Genomic DNA, 19,066 nt, shown 5'->3' with positions numbered 1-19,066 from the left:
TCAACTGCATTTTTTGGACTGTCCTGGGAAGGAGGATGTGGCAATGAGGACCATTAAGAGTTAATTCTTGAGAGATTTGGAAAATAAGAGATAAGGACAGGCGAATTCCTATAGCAGCCTCCCCAAATGCTGTTCTCCCAGTGTTTTGGAGTCCAACTTTCATCAACCCTGGTCAGAACCACCATGCTGATAGGAGGACCTCACACTGGGGAAAGCTGGTCTATACGAAAATTAGCCTGGAGTAATTTTTGAGATGGGAAGAGCCCTGTCCCCTCCAGCTCTTCTCTGTGATGCTGCAATGTGATGGAATGTTCATAAACATTCTACATGCTGAGGGTGAAACTGACAGTGGAATACCTACAACTAGTACTAAGCAAGGGGATAGTAAATATGTCTGAACTTAAGAGGCTGTGTGGTGTAGGAGGTTCAGGCAGACAAGGAGACGTGGTGTAGAGAGGGAAGGAAGAGAAGCAAGGGGAGATGGAAAATAACCGACAAGAAAACTCATCACACAAAGGCCGAGGGGACTTGAGTGGCAGCACTCTGACCATGCTCCAGACTTCAGCATGGAGAATATTTGGAGAAACACTTTTTGAGAAATTCAAATTGTGTTCTCTCCTACAAAAAATAAAGCAGAAGGATCCTCACTCTGACAGTCTACCAACCTCATAGCACCAGTTACAGATGGGTAGCCGTGTTGGTCTGCCATAGTCAAAACAAAAAAAATTCCTTCCAGTAGCACCTTAAAGACCAACTAAGTTAGTTCTTGGTATGAGCTTTCGTGTGCATGGTATCTGAAGAAGTGTGCATGCACACGAAAGCTCATACCAAGAACTAACTTAGTTGGTCTTTAAGGTGCTACTGGAAGGAATTTTTTTTGTTTTAACCTCATAGCAGTTTGCCAGAGTAAGGTGAAAGTGGGCAGGATCAATATTGCAAAAATTCCAGTAATTCATTTCCCAGAAGCAACATCCTCTGGCACATGTCAGAGTCTTCTGCAGTCTTCTGATCAAAATCCAACTGCTGCCTCTGACAAGTGCTATTTGCATATTTTCTAAAGACGAAACATCCAAGAGACATCTTGAGGCACCTGTTCTATCCATAGCTGTCAAGCGTCCCTTATTTGGAGGGACAGTCCCTTATCCCAGCGCCATGTCCCGCTGCTGTCCCTTATTGATGGATGTCCCTTAAATTTCCCGGGTTTCAAAGGAAGCAGCTCCTCTCCCTCCCTCCCTGCCAGCCAGGGAGGAGGGAGGCTCCAACTGTGTTGATTGGCTGCCCGGCCTGCCCCCCTCCGGCCTCCTCTCACCAGCCTCAGCCCCTGGGAGCACCTCTCCACCAGGACTGGCAGGAGCCTCCGGCCCTTCCACCGCCATCCTCCTCACGGCTGCTGAACTGAGCCTCTCTGCCTGGGTCCTCCCCTCTGCCCGTCGCCGCTGCTCCCGCTCCCACTAGGCCGTACTGCAGCTGTGATGCTGAAGGACCCGGATGAGATGGGCAGCCTGGCATGGCCTATGAATTGCTGAGGAGCCTTGAGAGGAGAGCGAGGGCAACCATAGAGAAAGCAGTTCAGAGAGAGGAGGAAGCGGAGGTGTGGGCAGGTGTTCCAAGGGCTACAAGGGAAGGACTGCAAGCGCTTCTCCCGTAGATTAGTAGTGGTAGACTAGTATAGATGGTCTGATCTGCAGGTTTACTTCGGGCACTATTTCCCCCCGCCCCACCTGATGGAATTGAGAGCTGCAGATGGAGCACGAGAGAAAAGATACAGAACTGCAGCAGCATCTTCGTAGCTTGGACTTCATTTTGCATGAAAAGTGGTTGCTGCTTGTAGTTATTTAATTGCAGTGTTTCATCGGCTGGTGTCTTGAGCAGCAACCTCTGAAAACGAAGGGCTAAAAACCAGCGCTGCTCTCCAAAATTATCTGGTCCCTTTTAACTTTGACAGAATTACAAGCCTGGTAGATGAATGGAACGCAGTGGATGTAGCCTACCTTGATTTCAGCAAGGCATTCGACAAGGTGCCCCATGATATTCTTGTAAAGAAGCTGGTAAAATGCGGTCTTGACTATGCTACCACTCAGTGGATTTGTAACTGGCTGACTGACCGAACCCAAAGGGTGCTCATCAATGGTTCCTCTTCATCCTGGAGAAGAGTGACTAATGGGGTGCCACAGGGTTCTGTCTTGGGCCCGGTCTTATTCAACATCTTTATCAACGACTTGGATGATGGACTCAAGGGCATCCTGATCAAATTTGCAGATGACACCAAACTGGGAGGGGTGGCTAACACCCCAGAGGACAGGATCACACTTCAAAACGACCTTGACAGATTAGAGAACTGGGCCAAAACAAACAAGATGAACTTTAACAGGGAGAAATGTAAAGTATTGCACTTGGGCAAAAAAAATGAGAGGCACAAATACAAGATGGGGGACACCTGGCTTGAGAGCAGTACATGTGAAAAGGATCTAGGAGTCTTGGTTGACCACAAACTTGACATGAGCCAACAGTGTGACGCGGCAGCTAAAAAAGCCAATGCAATTCTGGGCTGCATCAATAGGAGTATAGCATCTAGATCAAGGGAAGTAATAGTGCCACTGTATTCTGCTCTGGTCAGACCTCACCTGGAGTACTGTGTCCAGTTCTGGGCACCACAGTTTAAGAAGGACACTGACAAACTGGAACGTGTCCAGAGGAGGGCAACCAAAATGGTCAAAGGCCTGGAAACGATGCCTTATGAGGAACGGCTAAGGGAGCTGGTCATGTTTAGCCTGGAGAAGAGGAGGTTAAGGGGTGATATGATAGCCATGTTCAAATATATAAAAGGATGTCATATAGAGGAGGGAGAAAGGTTGTTTTCTGCTGCTCCAGAGAAGCGGACACGGAGCAATGGATCCAAACTACAAGAAAGAAGATTCCACCTAAACATTAGGAAGAACTTCCTGACAGTAAGAGCTGTTTGACAGTGGAATTTGCTGCCAAGGAGTGTGGTGGAGTCTCCTTCTTTGGAGGTCTTTAAGCAGAGGCTTGACAACCATATGTCAGGAGTGCTCTGATGGTGTTTCCTGCTTGGCAGGGGGTTGGACTCGATGGCCCTTGTGGTCTCTTCCAACTCTATGGTTCTATGATTCTATTCTATTCTATGATTCTAACTTCGTATTTCAGCTGGTAGACTAAAATCCCTTACTTTGGCTGCTGGTCCCTTATTTTCAAGGCTGCTGGTCCCTTATTTTCAAATCTGTAAGTTGACAGCTATGGTTCTATCAGTACTACATATTGCAGAAAAAGGAAACATGAACAGATTCTAACTGGGTAAGAGGTCCTGATGATGGGATTCCTTCAGAGAAAATAAATATATTTTCAGAGTACCAAAGAGGCAGAGTACAACTCAATAAAATACAGAAGAGTGATTGCTATGCAAGCTTAAATCAGCACCTTAAAGAACCGCAACACAGATTGTACTGGTCTGATGCAGCAGATGCACCGTTATGTTCTTTTAAGTTCCCTTTTAAGGAGTCTGTAACTGAATAGGAGATTGATATAAAGGTGACTGTAAAAAGGCAAGACCTCTGGGAAATTGACCTCCTCTCTGCAGTGTTTGAATGTAATGTTCATTGGTAGGTTCCTATTCTGACCAAACCATTTGACACATTAACAAGACCATATAACTTCCCAGAGTACTGGAACCAAGTATTACTAACCTCCCCACACCCTCAAGCAAATTAAGAACCAACTATTTTCCTAGATATAGCTTCCAAAATGAGACAGGCAGTTTTTCCTAGATTAATGTCTGCAACACCACAAATTAATACTAGAAAAACGAGCCAGCTTCCAAATAATAACAAGATACCAGCAATTGACAAGTGCTTTGTTCATTACCATCTATTACCAAAAACAGGGGGAAAGGGGCAGAGCAACTTGTGGTGTTTGCTGCTGTTGGCAATCTTTGGTCTAGCTACAGAGCAGCACAGGAAACCACCTTATGCTAAGTCAGATGCTTGGTCCATCTAGCTCAATGCTGCCCACACTTGCTGACAGCAGCTATCCAGGATTTCAGTAATCCCCAGAGAAGCCATTTGGGATTGACCCTGTGATCTCTGGTATCCAAAGATGTCCAAATTGGGATCATGGAAGATGTAGTCGAAAGGTGGCACTGAAGTTTGGTCTTTAACCAAACATCACATGCAGCCTATGACTGTACTGCTTTCTCTAGTGTTCTCTGTAGTGTTCACTGAGGACTAAAGGGGTAAAGGGACCCCTGACCGTTAGGTCCAGTTGTGGCCAACTCTGGGGTTGCGGCGCTCATCTCGCTTTATTGGCCGAGGGAGACGGTGTACAGCTTCTGGGTCATGTGGCCAGCATGACTAAGCCGCTTCTGGCGAACCAGAGCAGCACATGGAAACACCGTTTACCTTCACACACCTATTTATCTACTTGCACTTTGACGTGCTTTCGAACTGCTAGGTTGGCAGGAGCAGGGAACGAGCAACAGGAGCTCACCCCGTCGTGGGGATTCGAACTGCCAACCTTCTGATCAGCAAGTCCTAGGCTCTGGGGTTTAACCCACAGTGCCACCCACATCCCTCACTGAGGACTACTCACCTGCAAAAACCTTGCCTTCAGTGATGCTGGAATGATAATCTTCTTAACACAGCCAAGAGGAAGCAATGCTGCCTCTTTGGTAACTTCTGCTAGAAAGATGCAAGGAGGAGTCTGAAGAGCTTGAAAGAAGGTGGCAAACACTTAGCAATGAACGTGGTGCTTTAGACAGAACTGCATTGGCAGTTAATACCAATAACTGTTGTTGTTGTTGTTGTTGTTACTGTCATTGTATATGATGAGCTGTATAGATTATTAGATAAATCTACCCATCAAGGAATCCTCAGTTTATAAAAAAAAATTGGGCTTCAACCAGGTCCTAAGAACTAGACTGAAATATTATTATCTACATGAGAGAGGCTAAGTATAAATAAAGCAATCAACTAAAGACTGCCATCAAGGTAATCTAAATTTTGTGCCAAGGAATGATTACTGTATTTTTCCGTCTATAAGATGCCCCCAATTTTGGGGGACTCTGATTTAAGAAAAAAATGTGTATTTTACTATCCATGTATTAAAGGACCCCTGACCATTAGGTCAGTCATGACCGACTCTGGGGTTGTGGTCTGATCGGCAAGTCCTAGGCTCTGTGGTTTAATCCACAGCACCACCCGCGTCCCTATCCATGTATTAGATGCCCCCAAATTTTTGACATTTTTAAAAAGGAAAAAAACCTAGCCTTATACATGGAAAAATACAGTAATTTTGTGAATCTTCTATATCAGGTGTGCAGAACCTCCAGCCCTTCTGATGGTGCTGAACTAAAACTCCCAAGGTCCATGGCCGTTGGCCATGCTTTCTGGGGTTGATTGGAGTTGTACTTAGGAATATCGGAGAATTCCAACAAAAACAGAAATGGGAGGGGAAATTGCTTTCTTTGCCCCATGTCCAGAACAGAAATCAACCCAGCGTATGTGATCATTATTTGCTGTGGCTGCTGCATTCAACAGCCTCAAGCAATATGTAATTGATTATGTGACTCCTCTTCATTTGCAATGCACCTCCTTTGTACTGAAATTGATGGGGTGGAATATGAACAGTCTGCAGTATCAGGTCAATGGCCCCTCAGGCCTAGTAACCTGCTCTCAAGGTGGCCCACCAGATGCCTGTGGGAAATCAGGGTGCACAACATGCGCACAACAGCACTCTCCCCTTCTGTGGCTTCCAGCCAACCCAGTACTCGTAAGCATTACTTTCTGTGACTGTGGAGGTAGTGCATAGCTGTAACACGGATTTCTCTAATCCTCTTTTAAAGCCTCCCAATGTAATACATAATGTAACAACAACTACATAAATTGTGTAGGTTACCACTTTGCCATAGCAGACAGTGTGAGACAAATAATGGAGTTTTCAGTGGAAGACAAACTTCATGTGATGAATACAGGACGGAATGGATAATGATAATCAATGGATAATGATGTCTTCTTACATTCCTAGGAGTGCTCCAGCAACATCTGGTGTGCCACAGAAGTTCCCTACACCTGATCTATATTATACAAAGAAACATGTTTCTATAGAGATGCTTTGCGCTGTTTATTTGGTTGTTGCTCATTGAGAAACAGCACCAGATACCAAGGCACAGAAGACTGAACTTCTCAGAATCTCGCACTGACCCTAAATCATCAACATACCTACAAGCCTTTGCAGGCACATGATATTTAGCAACTAGCTATTTTTAAAAAATCTGGAGGTTGTTTAGATACTTAAATCTGCCCTCCTACCAAGTTATGTGTTTTTAATGTGCACACTCAGAATCTACGCCACTCCAATACAATAAGAAGCTGCCATTCTGTTGTACTTGTGCTGGTAAAAGCTTTTTGTGAATAAAAGAAAAATATCCCTTTGTCTCCTTTGAGTAATAAGTTGTGGTGCTTTGCTGAATGATGTTACCTTGTCTGTTATACACAGCAGTCCACTTACATGCAACTTCTTTCCTTTAGGTAGTTTCTCTTAGTACACTGGGGCAAAATGGGGGATTGCTTCAAGCACCATAATGTTTTGATCAACTAACTACATCTTTTCAAGAGACCTGAACTCCATGTTCCTGCAAACCCTGCCTAGCCCAAGAAAATTGCTTGGGGAAACTCATTCAAAGCAGTAACTTTCATCAGAAATCTCCAGAGGGTGAGGTTACCTACAGTATTTTGGGAGAAATGATTCTAAGCAAGTTAGCTACATGGAAAAAAATTAATGTACAGAGGAGCACCAAGCCATTGGTGCGAGTCATCAGCAAAAGTTTCAATGGAATCCCAAAATTTCATTGGACTTACAACAAGGAACAATCCTCGGGTCTGGTTCTCTTGAAGGTCACAGAGGGTGAGGATACAGTTTCCTTCCTGCACCAGATTTGTTACAGAAGGCACCTAGGGGTGGGAATTCCTTTTTCCATTTGCACTCCATAGGTAGACTATAGTTCACCGGTTGGGTGAAAGTACAGTGGCTTCCATTCCAGCAACTCAAGTTTCCTTTTTAACACTTTTCTCCATATTTGATCTTGTGCATCTCCCTATGGACAAGGTGTAAGGTAGAAATGGAGAACCTTTTCCTATGAAGGGCTGCTGGGTTATAGAAATCAACTAGGCAGAGCCATGGACCAAAGTGAGTGAAGTCTGCAGGACTATGTAGTTCTCTCACTCTCTGCCATCTTGTCTGTCTCACTCTCTGTTCCACCACATTTCTGGGGGATGCATGAATTACAGTCAACCTGCAAGTCCACCATCCCAGGTATGGTGCCAGCCTGAATCTTTGCTTCCCGGTGCAAGATCTATTTTGGAGAACAATGGGGAACAGGAAGAGCAAGCTAATTGTGCATTCTCTCTCCTTCCCCTTCCTCACACCTGATTAGACTTTTAAAAGCATTGCCTTCTAGGGTGTTGGGAAAGGGCTAGAGAGAATGTTCAAACAAAATAGCACTTTGGAGGGAGCACTTTGGTCACTTCCCTTCCTACTTAAGAGGAGGCACATTTCTTTAGGAAATGTCATGAACCAAAATTGCAACACAAACATCCAGCCCTGTTGATAGGTTCTCACTGGCAGGCTTTTAAAAATCTTGCCCGGTTAGAGCATTTTATTCTGCTCCTCATAACAAAGGAACATAGGAAGAGCCCTGCTTCCTAGTCCAACATCCAGTTGCCCACGATGGCTTACCAGGTGTCTATGGGAAGCCCACAAGGAAGAGACAAGCCCTCTCATACTGTGGTTCCTAAGGAAGTGGGATTCAGAAGCCTGATATCTCTGATCCTGGAGATAAAATCCAGCCACCCTTACAAGTAGCCGTTGCAGAATGTGTCTAATCCAATCTAAATTGGTGGCCATTGTCACACTTTATGGAAACAAATCCCATATTCTGACTGTGCACTGCGTGGTACAATTCTCCTTTTTATCTCTCCTGAATCTTCAATTGCATGGCCCCATTAGGTTCTAGTATTTTGAGAGGGGGGATGTGGGGGAAACCCTTTGTCCACTTTCTCAACACCATGCAATATCATATACACCACTAACATGCCACCTTTATTCAACTTCTTTTTCAAATTAAAAAGTTGCAAATATAATGTAGCTTTTATTCACAGGGGAGTTGTCCCAGGCCTTTGATCCCTATAGTTACTTTTTTCTGCACCATTTCCAGTTCTACAAAGATCCTTTAAAAAATAAAAGGAAGACGTGGAAACATGATTTCTTTAAAGGCATGGTGGTATTGACAGGTTTGTTTTGATCCCTTTTCTAATGATCCCTTAGCCTGGGATTAATCTTTTCCCACAGCTGTCATTCATCCAGGTAGTCATTTTCATCAACTCATCCACCACAACCAAGCACAACACGCATTTATCCAGGGTTTGCTATCAATGCTAGCACAAGAAACGTTGAACTATCCAAGCCCATGTCCCTTTATTTGATTTGTGACTACTCATAATGGACCATTGAGGACTCAAAAAAATACCACCTGAGATTAATAGTCAGCACTTTTGTTCATGCAGCAAGGGGAGAAAAATCAACATTTCAGAAGCAAAATAACAAATGCCACTTTGGGTCTGGTACCCACTGTTCCTATAGAGGCTCTGCCTCCTCTGCTTTTAACAGTAAGTACAGATTCTGTTTTAGGAATGATGGAAAGCAATGAGTTACAAATGTGAAAGTTCAAATTTAAAAAAAGGAGAGACTGCTTTGTTCAGAATGCATTATTTACATCATTCTTTGATTAACACATACATTGTCTGTAGCTGAGCCACAACAAAATCCGGAGCATAGGTGTGTCCTTGAACAGTCTTACACACTACTCGTTTTCTTGCCACTGCAGTTGTTTATCGAGAGCTCTGAGGTTCCTACATGCATTTCCAAAGCATCCTCCGTCTCGTCCATCTCCATGCTGTTGAGTTCATTCCCATTGCGGTAACTGTTCAAATTGAGGTCTTTCCCGTATAAAGCTGTTGTCGAGACGTTTGGACACTGGTTGTGCCTCTGCGCTGACTTTTTGCCATTGTTGTAACGACAGCGGATGTAGTTAGAGAAAGCCCTGCGGTAGATTTTGTTGAAGAGTGTGTATACCAGGGGGTTGACCCCAGAGCAGATGTAGCCCACCCAAACAAAGACGTCCAGGAGCTCCCCCAGCAGAGCCTCATCACAGGCTTCTTTGCAGAGGACAGACATGATGTTGGTGATGAAAAAGGGGCACCACATGATGAGGAACAGAAAGAAGACAATCCCCAGGACCTTGGATGCCCTCCGCTCATTGTTGATGGACTGCATGGTGCCTTTCCGGAACAGCACCCCTTCCTTGTTGACAGGAGAGTTCAAGTGGGATGCGGCCTCATGGTTCTGGAGCATGGAGAGGTTCTCCGTGTTGTTCTCCTTCTTCAGACAGCTCATGCTGCTCCTCCTCTGCTTGGGCGCCTCCCCGTACAGGAACACAGATGCTTGTTTCTGCAGCACTTGGATGGTCAGGCAGTAGGCAAACACCATGATGATGAGCGGGATGAAGAACGCCACAAAGGAACCAATGAGGACAAAGTTCTCATCATTGAGGACGCAGCTCCCATTCACAAACACCCGGGAATCATCTTGCAGGCCGATGACTGGGATGGGCAACGAGATCCCTGAAGAGATCCATTCGGAAAGGGAAGGCCAAAAACAACAACAGGAGCAGCAAAATACGTTATTTCAGTTTAGATTTATAACCCATTTTATAACCCCACTTATATGCTTGGAATGGCTAATGATAATTTCATTTAACAATAGGGATGAGCAACTCTCCCTGCGTCAGTTTCTTTCATTCCTAGCGGATATTAGACATCAGTTTGCATTTTAAAAGTTGCCAGCATTTTAGTGGACATTTCTCCCAATATACTAATGTTTCTATTTCATTTCCCTTATTTATACACATTCTTGCAAGCACTGGCTAAACAGATAGAGCTCTGGGAGAAACAAGGTTAGCCCACTTGCCCACCAGATGGCTCCACAAGTACAGGGAGAGGATGGCCAGCCATCTTGAACTGACTGCCCACCCAAAACATTCCATACCCACCAACTTAAATTGTTATTTTAATCAGCTACAAAAGAAACAGAGGAAAGGATCACATATCTTGTCCACAACGTTCAAAAACTTGCTCCAGGCAACCCTCCCCTGAAAAGCTTTCCCACAACCCAAGATTGCATTAAGCAGTGGCTGAAGCTATTGCATCATCTGGCTTAATTCCTGGCTCCTTTGAGAGCAGAGTATATGGTATCAAATTGTGGGTGGGGGTGGAGAAGGATGCTAACTTGGCAGGGCTAACCTTTGGATATCTGTGTTACATCTACACTGACTAAAACATCAGTGACACTTCTCTGGCTTTTAAAGAGCAAGGCTGGTATGGCATATACTAAGATTTTGCCCTAAAAAAAACATGGGGGGGGGGGAGAGCACAGCATAGACCACGTGACTCACCAGGGAGCACATCCAGGAAGAAGGACATCCCAGTTTTTGATCTGCAGAAGTTGGACAGTGTGACTTTCGAGGAACCAACTCATGCCTAATGTTCTACAAATGTCAGATACCCCTGCATCTCAGGTGACAAAAACACTTACCAGTCTTGGGTTCTACCCAAGTTCTACTCAAAGTAGACTAATTGAATTTACTGAGTTTGTCATGTCCTTTGGTTCCAGTGGTTCTACGCTGAGTAGGACTAACATTGAAGACAACCCTTTGACTTGGGTGGGGGGCACTACATTTGCTGCTCTGTCTCAGCTAGTAAAATGTCCTGGGCCCATCCTAGAAACCTGACCTGGGTCAGAGCTAGGGATGTCAGAGTATTCCACCAAAAACAGGAAAGGAAGCAAAAATTGCTGCCATTCATGTGTTTGTCTTTGGTAAGCAATGGAAAACCAGTCAAGTGAATATGATCACTATTTGTTCATATTGTTTTTAAGTCTGCAAACAATAAGCAGTTAATGTGTCACCACCACATTGTTTTGTCATTTCCTTTACATTGAATGTAAGCTTCATAAAGAGTTATGCAAGTTAAGTAACTCACATCACTTGCATCACCTGCAGGGTGAACAACTGAGCACTTGGTGGGAACCAAAGTGCAGTGGAATGGAAGCAGCACTGGTGGTGATGAATGCAGGTTGGAATGGATATTTCTGCTTTCTTAACATCCCTAGGAACCCACCCACCAAGTGGGCCAAGACCTTCTCAACATTCACCACTTTCCATGCTACTCTCTCACTTACAAAATGCACAGTTGTTTGGTGGGAGATGCAGGATGTGAAAGGCACGAAGGACAAGCAACATTTCAGTTGGCAGAATGCTGAGGAGGTTCAGTGGATGGCACTACTTCAGGCTTCAGGGGAACTGATCACTTAGAAATAAAACCCAGAGGGGTTGCTGGCATCTTAAAGGTAACATGTTTAAGTGTTTGTGCAGAAGATTACACACCTGCACATGCCCAACAACTCTTTGCTGCAGATGTATCTATGCTGTTCACACAACCCTTGTCCAATAGGCTGGGTTTTGGCCAGCTTCAGATATTGATTGGCTTGCCCATATGGGTATCATAATTGATATTGGAAGGTGAAGTATAATGCTTAATAAACTCTGCCAGCCAATTAAAAAGAAAGCTTTATTGTTCGCAGCAACAGTCCATTATCATCAGTCATTGCAGCCCATATTAACTGAAATTTATGGAAGTTTTTTCAAAGTAAATAGAGGCTGGAAAAAGAAAACCATGCCAGTATTTACAAGGTTATAACTGGCAACAAGGGAGGGTGACTTACCTATAGAGATGGTCCAAACAGCAGCAATTTTCATTATTGCCTTGGTGCGAGAATTAAACCGGCTGTGCTCGATGGGGTTACGGATCGCAACATAGCGGTCAAGAGAGATGGCGCAGAGGTGCATGATAGAGGCAGTAGAAAAGAGGACATCTAAGGAAATCCAGATTGGACACAGTTGTTTAGGTAAGGGCCAAGCATAATCTGAAACACAGAAAGAGAGAGAGGGGGAGAGAGAGAGAGAGAGAGAGAGAGGAAGAGAAGCAAGGGGAGAGAAGACAGATTAGTTGGGGGAGGGTTTCACACTAGTACTTAACAACCTAGTTGAGGCTCAGAATTGCACTGGGTGGCACATGAGAACTGCAGGAGAAATTCATCCCTTTGCATCTGGGTGAAAAATGGCCTAATTCACATTTCTTGAACCAATAAGGGAACAAAAACACAATTATCTGAAATTCACACTTCTCTGAATTTTGGTGCTGCAGCTCTCTAGCCAAACTATGGATACAAAAATGTGTGTAAGAATACATCAGCAAGCAGAAATCGGGGAGAGGGCTTTGCAAAATAAAAATGGCACGTTAGTCAAAATTGCATACAAAATACGTATATGAAGAGAAATTTGCTCTAAAATTGCTGGTGAATTTTCACAGGGATTTTAAAAAGAAACCGCAAATTACTGTGAAAAATTAAGATTGGAATAAAATGGGAAACTGGGAGAAACTTAAACTGGTGGATTCACTCACCCCTAGGGAGCCCCTAGGTTTGTAGTTCCCAAACCGGGTGCTATGAGAAATCTGCTGAAGTGCCAAGAGAAAGGAAATAAAGAAATCAAAGCTGCAGTGGGGGAGTCCCCATGGCTGAGCAGGAGAGCACAGGCTCTGCATGCAGTAAGTCTCTGGTTCAATTCCCAGCTAGAACAATTTTAAAGTATCAGGCAGCAGGGAAGGGGAGGGACCTGAGACCCTGGACAGCCCACACAGAGACCTAGTCTGGTCTAGGTGGGCAAGGAATATAGCCTGGTGGCACCCAAACGTGGTTCCCAAGGATCAGTCAGCACAGAACCCACTGAGAACCACTTTCATGTCATCATGCATGCAACTATGCTATGAACACTCCTAGATGCCCAGCCACAGTGTTTTAAATATTGAATATGCTGGCTGCCCTTCCTACTGCCTGCCTTTCCTGCCATGCTGCTGCACCTCGTTATTGAACGTGTTTGGATCATTTTATTGGTCCTGGAGGACGCAAAACCCTTGCTCTAAGACTGAGCTATGACCTTCTACTCAGGTGGGAGTACAGGAAACTGCCTTAACCTGAGTCAGACCACTGGTCCATCTAGCTCAATACTGTCCACCAGGGCTGGGTGATATATCAATATATTGTCCAAATCTAGTTTGAAGTCCATACTGTGATATTGGTTTCATAATTTTTGACCTGGCAATATATCATGAATCATTCTGTGTGTGTGTGTGTGTGTGTGTGTGTGTGTGTGTGTGTGTGTGCGCTACACAAAAATCACAATGCGGGAAAAACCGTGAAGCCAGCCATTGCCTCCTCACAGCTCAATCCTTATTTCAGACATTGTGATATATTGGCATATCACAATGCTTAGCTGGTGATGCATCACAATGTTTAAAACCAGATATTGCCCAGCCCTATGTCCACCCTGACTGGTAGTGGGCTCTGTGGGGCTTCAGGCAGGGCTCCGTTCCAGCTCTGTCTAGAGATGCCAGGAACTGAACCTGGAGGCTTCTATTTGCACAGCAATCCCCCCCACACTGTGCTATGACCCTTTCCCCAAGGAAAATCAGGCCAGCTACCAGGGGCTGTGCAAATCATGGAGTCTCTCCCTTTTAGATAAGCAGAGATAGGTTGCTAATTAGTTTTAAGGAAGGCCAGGCACTCATCCAAGATGAGAAACAAGTCATCCTAAGAGCCACCTTTAAATAAATAAGACACGTGCAGCTTAATGAAAGTGAGCTCAATTCAACCTGTGACTTAATCCGCCATTTGAGAGGTGATGACCTTCTGAATGAGGCACAAGCAAACATTACATTTCTTTCCAGAATGTTATGCAGCTGTTTTGCTTCCCAGATAATTTGTATTCATTCAGCTAAAAAAAATAATCCAGGACGACTCTAGTACATCATGAGATGAAGTTTTACTTGCATACTTGTCTGAGGGTGGTTCTTAGGGTGCATAAGATTATTTGTCTAAAGGTGATCAGTTACCCCCTTTGCACCCTTAAATTGCCCTGCTGGGCTCACAACCAGAATGGCTAAGAGACGGGCATGGGAGGGGCTCCCCACTGTCGTGGCCCTGATTGGGAGGCAAGAATTGCTTACTACTTTTTACATGGGCAGATGAAAATGCTGGGAGGGAATTGAACTATCTGTTCCAGCTTCCCCAACCTGGGTCCTCCAGTTCCCATCAACCCCACCCAGCATGGCTATATGATCTTGGCTGTGCTATCTGGGATGGATGGGAATGGAACTCCAAAATATCTAGAGGGCACCAGGTTGGGGAAGCTTGCAATATTCTGACTTGCACTGGCTTTCCAGGCTTTCAGGCAGAGAGGGGTGGGGTGGGTCTTTTGCAACTCTTCTACTTGGTTGAACTTCCCACCCCCAAATGCTACTATGTCATTTATCTCATTTGCCCATTGCAGCAAAATTACTTAACTTACACTATTGACATAATCAATTACATTGTCATCTCCTTCCACCCAGCTCATTTCAATGCAAAGGAAACACAGTGCAAATGTGATGGCAGGGCAGGGCGGGGTGGAGCCATGATATAAATAATAAGGTATCATTTGCAAACCAAAAGCAACAAAAACAGTGAACACAGATTGCATTCTCTAAATTGATTTCCATTCCAGACTTGGGAAAAATAAGCGAACACCCACATCTTCTGCTTCTGTTTCTGTCATAATTCTTTGACATCCCTACCTCCCACTTAGGTTTTTTTATTTTTATATGATGATGATGATGATGATGATGATGATGATGATGATGATGATGATGATGCTAATCAACTAGGAACAAGAAGATCTAATTTAGGGCTGCTGGGGATTGAACCCAAGGCTTTCCCACATACAGATTATGTGCTCTGCTGATGACGTGGGCTGCCTGTTGTCAAGGTGAGGTCCTTTCGTTTGTGGCTGTTCAAGAGCCTATTACTGTGGCAATGACTGTTTAGATTAGGGATGAGGAGCCTGCAGCCTTCTGGATGTTTTGATAATATTAGATCATTGGTCTTGGTGACCTGGATGGAGTCCACAACGTTGGCTCCCTATCTGTGACTTATGACCTACAGATCAGGGCATGCAAGACTCCACACACTCTCTGTTTCATTGAGCAAACTGGCAACCGTAACCCTGTTTGCCAAATTCCCTTACAATTTCCTTAGAGTGGCCATTTCTCTTAGGAGTTTAGGGGCTGGAAATGGAACTTGTGGCCTGTTCACATCAGAATGCACAGACCATAGTGATGTGATGGAAGCATTTTTCATACTAATTCCATTTCCCTTCATCCGCTTCCCATATCCACACACACACACACACACACACACACACACACACACACTTCAACAGCCACAGATTTTACAGAAACAGTGAGCAATTACATGGAGTTTAAACTTTTCTTGCACTTCATTACTCGTATATCCCCTGCCCACCCACCCCCACATCAGAAGTGAAGACTTTCTCACACTGAAAAGCAGCGTATGGCAACAGAAGTAGAAGCAATGCTTTCTTGTCTCTGCTCCATTCCCAGACAAGTGACTGGCAAAATTACCCAATCTTGATGAGGTGCATTGCTAATGGCCCTCATCATGCCACCTTCCTTTCCCTGAGCCGAGAGAGATGGGACAATTAGTCTAATCAGGCAACTTTGTCACTGGTGATTTTTGAAAACAAGCAAATCCTTCCTGGTGGGTGCAGGAGGAAGAGTCAAGGGCATCGCTGACTGTTGCTCTCCAGGCATTATTTAGGTCTCTGAAAACACGACTCCTCTTTAGCTTTCATGTGCTGACATCAATGTGCTCCGGGTGGCAATCACTCTAATATGCTTTCAAGAAATGTCTCTTGACCTTGTTCCAACAGAGGTGGTAAACCTGTCTGTTTGGACAGCTTCAGACTCCAGGTGGGGGCTCACATGGTTGACTCAAACTCCAGACCAGAAAAAATAACTTTTAAAAACCTTGGCACTTAGGGCTTACCTACACTTCTGTTTGCTTCACCGCTTTCACCCGGGGAAAACTCATGGTTTAGCACTGAATCAGAGCAAACAGCAACTGAGTTTTCAGCAGATTCCCATTTGTTCCGATTTATCACTAAAAAGCAGGTTTTCTGAGGAAAAGCGACAGGGCAAAGGGAAAACTGCTCAGACCCAAGTCTGAGGGTCTGCACAGGGCAAGCGGAAAACCTCTTGGACATTTCTGAGCGTGCATGCCCTCCAACATGACTCCAATGAATATAGGGACAACAACAACTTTCTTATTTTACCCCATCCACCTGGGTAGCCCATCTAAATGGGTAGCCAGTTAGTGGGTGGTCTCTTATTTTTATTTATTTTTACATGGTTTTTTTAAAAAAATAATAATATTTCATGTCGTATGGTTGTTGTAAACCTCTTTCGATTTTGTTTTTGAGAAATAATGCTATATTTTAAATAAATAAATTGGATTAAATGGGTGGGGACTACAGACTGCCATTTTGATGCCATTGATGTGATGATGTGGATGCTGCAAAAAAAGAGGCACATTGTAAACATCCCACAGTTTTCCCCTCAAAGCTATGTTGCCTATTTCTTTAAAGGATTCTTCAAGATCTCAAACGCTGCTGAGTTCATTTACTGAGGCCACGTGAGGCCGCATAGCCTGATTTAGAGATGTTGAGACAAAGGGGGCAGACTGGAGAAATTGCGTAAGGAAAACTGGAAAGGAACAGAAAAGATGGAACAATAAACAAACAACCAAAAAAAACCGAGCCCCAAACCCCTTTTCCTAAGGCGCAAGGAGGACACTAAAAACTGTCAAATGATCTGGGGACGTGGGAGCTTCATCAGCTGGGTTCCACACAACAGTTCCCGCTTTTAATTAAGAGGTCTCCACTCCTGCCCCCGCTTAATTAATTTAAAATATAATAATAACAGCAAATGTATCTATTTTATTTCCACAGCTTACAACCTGCTTCACTGTTGGCATATCTTAAATGGGAGCCTTCCCCATTTGTATATCTTAATGGAACTAGTTTTCTTGATAAGATTCAAAATGCAGCCCCGCTAACCTCAACCTTTTTACTTGGATCACAAGAAGGTGTCATGTGGGCAAGGCTGAGAATTCATCAGCCAAAGGAAAGCTTCTGCCGATGGCTAGAGGTGAGCACTGAACTAGGGATTTATGACATGGATCTTCCACACATGGTGCGCTCATGCACACACACACACGCACACACACATACACAGTTTCTATTCCCCAGGAGAAAGCTACAAAGGACCACAAGTGGTGAAATGACAGGATGTCGTTCCCTGTGCAGAATTATTATAATAAGCATTTGGTTGGTAGCTGTGAGAACAGGATGTTGGGTTAGATGGGTCTTTGACCCAAGCCAGCAGCCATATACAGAATTATCAACCACCTTTCAAGAGCCACTGTACTCAAGCCCCTTTCACAATTTTAATTCCCTGAGCTGTGGATGCCCACCTGAAGAATGGCAAAGACAAAAGAGACATAATCATTGACTGCTGGCAGCTCAAAATCATCAGTCAAAGCACCCAAGCAATGAAAATGTTTAAGTCAACAGAAAATTAAGTATCTCCTTAAGCCCTTCCCCTGCTGAAGACTGGCACAGCAAGTTTCCTCCAAGCTTTCCGACATTCAAAGTGCCCTCCACTGAACCCTTCAGAGGCTCTTACAGATGATGGATTAATTTTCTGCCTTTGTAAAGTTAATGGCATTTCACTTGCCTGCTAGGGTTAAAAAGCCAACAGGCTGCCTTTAGAAAAAGGTCAGGGAGATGGACTGATGGGTCCCCTGACAGCAGCAGAGAGTCACGCTCCGAAGAGAGCAAGCCATGTCCTGTTCAAAATGAACCATGGCTCCTCTCCCTGACAGCTCAAGGAAATGATCTTCACCCCTCATTTGAATTTCTGCATGCAACAGGACCACTAAGATGAGTCAGGCAGAGATGGCAAGTTGCTCAGAGGCGTTGAAGCTTAAGACTTCAAGCCACACAGCTTTGCCTCCAAGATGTTTCCAGCTTAGATAAGGAGAGGTAGAATTTGAGTAGTTATTGGCCTACTTTAGGCACATTAGTAGTTATTGGCCTACTTTAGGCACATTCTAACTCTTGTTGGAGCAATGCGTCAGCTCTCTTGGAGCTCTCCCAGGTTCTGAAAATCCTACCTGCCTCCTTCATACCTGCTATTAACAATAATCTCCATGCTGAACCTCACCTACCACCTCCATGGGCCTCTGGCAGCAGACAGAGGACAGCAATCTGGCTGCCAAATTCTGCACTAGCTGAAGTTTCTGAACCATCTTCAGAGGCAGCCCAATATATAATGTGTTGCGGGAATCTAACCTAGAGGTTACCAAAGCATAGACAATAGTAGTTAGGCTGTCCCTGTCCAGATAGAGACACAGGTCTATCCAAAGCTGATGGAAGGCACTCTGCACCACTGAGGTCACTAGGCAAGCATGATCAGAGTTCAAGGACAGATTGCTGTCAGGCAAATGGAGCTGGGGTGGAAAGCAGAGACAGTGAGAAGTATGATTGGGGAGAGGGGTCCTGGCCAGATACCAAGGACTGGAGGACCACATTTTCCCCCCAGGCCTGATGTAGCCACAATCACTTAGTCCTTGTTGTGGCTGAACAATGTTTTAAAATTGTCTTCTCCACCCCAACACTCTGCTCCCTGCACCACACTGAAGACAGACACAAATTTCTCCATCACTCTGGCTAACAGGACCCCCCTGACCCACCTCATCAGTGTTCTTCATCCCAAGAATCAGGACAGTGGACACCACTTCCGTTATATCACCCTGGCATTTAATTACTGAGGAATGTCACTACCAACTACATTTCTCTTATCGTGGGGAAATTCCTTTGAACTCCTATTTCAGCTCCCTGACTGTAGCTAAATTGAAAACACTGCTACTGCCTCCTTGGACAAGAGTCACTTCTTATTAAAAAGCAAAGTGGTCTTTTAAGAGAGGG

General features: G+C 44.5%; 1 protein-coding gene across 6 annotated transcripts in view; it reads right to left on the bottom strand.

Annotated features, from left to right (window-relative positions):
* Positions 1–8,088: 8,088 nt before the first annotated feature.
* The window catches only part of LOC114589285 (5-hydroxytryptamine receptor 2A-like), a 243,011-nt gene continuing 232,033 nt past the window's right edge, over positions 8,089–19,066 (bottom strand). For all 6 annotated transcript variants that reach the window (XM_028715548.2, XM_028715546.2, XM_028715547.2 and 3 more), the window contains 2 exons: positions 11,848–12,048; positions 8,089–9,689 (listed from right to left, as the gene is read on the bottom strand). In XM_028715548.2, the coding sequence (XP_028571381.1) occupies positions 8,863–9,689; positions 11,848–12,048 (1,028 nt within the window). In that variant the 3' untranslated portion in view covers positions 8,089–8,862. The remainder of the gene's footprint in view (positions 9,690–11,847; positions 12,049–19,066) is intronic.

The sequence above is a fragment of the Podarcis muralis genome, chromosome Z, assembly GCF_964188315.1.
Source record: "Podarcis muralis chromosome Z, rPodMur119.hap1.1, whole genome shotgun sequence".
In the NCBI taxonomy this organism is placed as follows: Eukaryota; Metazoa; Chordata; class Lepidosauria; order Squamata; family Lacertidae; genus Podarcis; species Podarcis muralis.
Note: the sequence above shows the minus strand (reverse complement) of the source record. Positions and strands in the feature narration are given on the sequence as shown.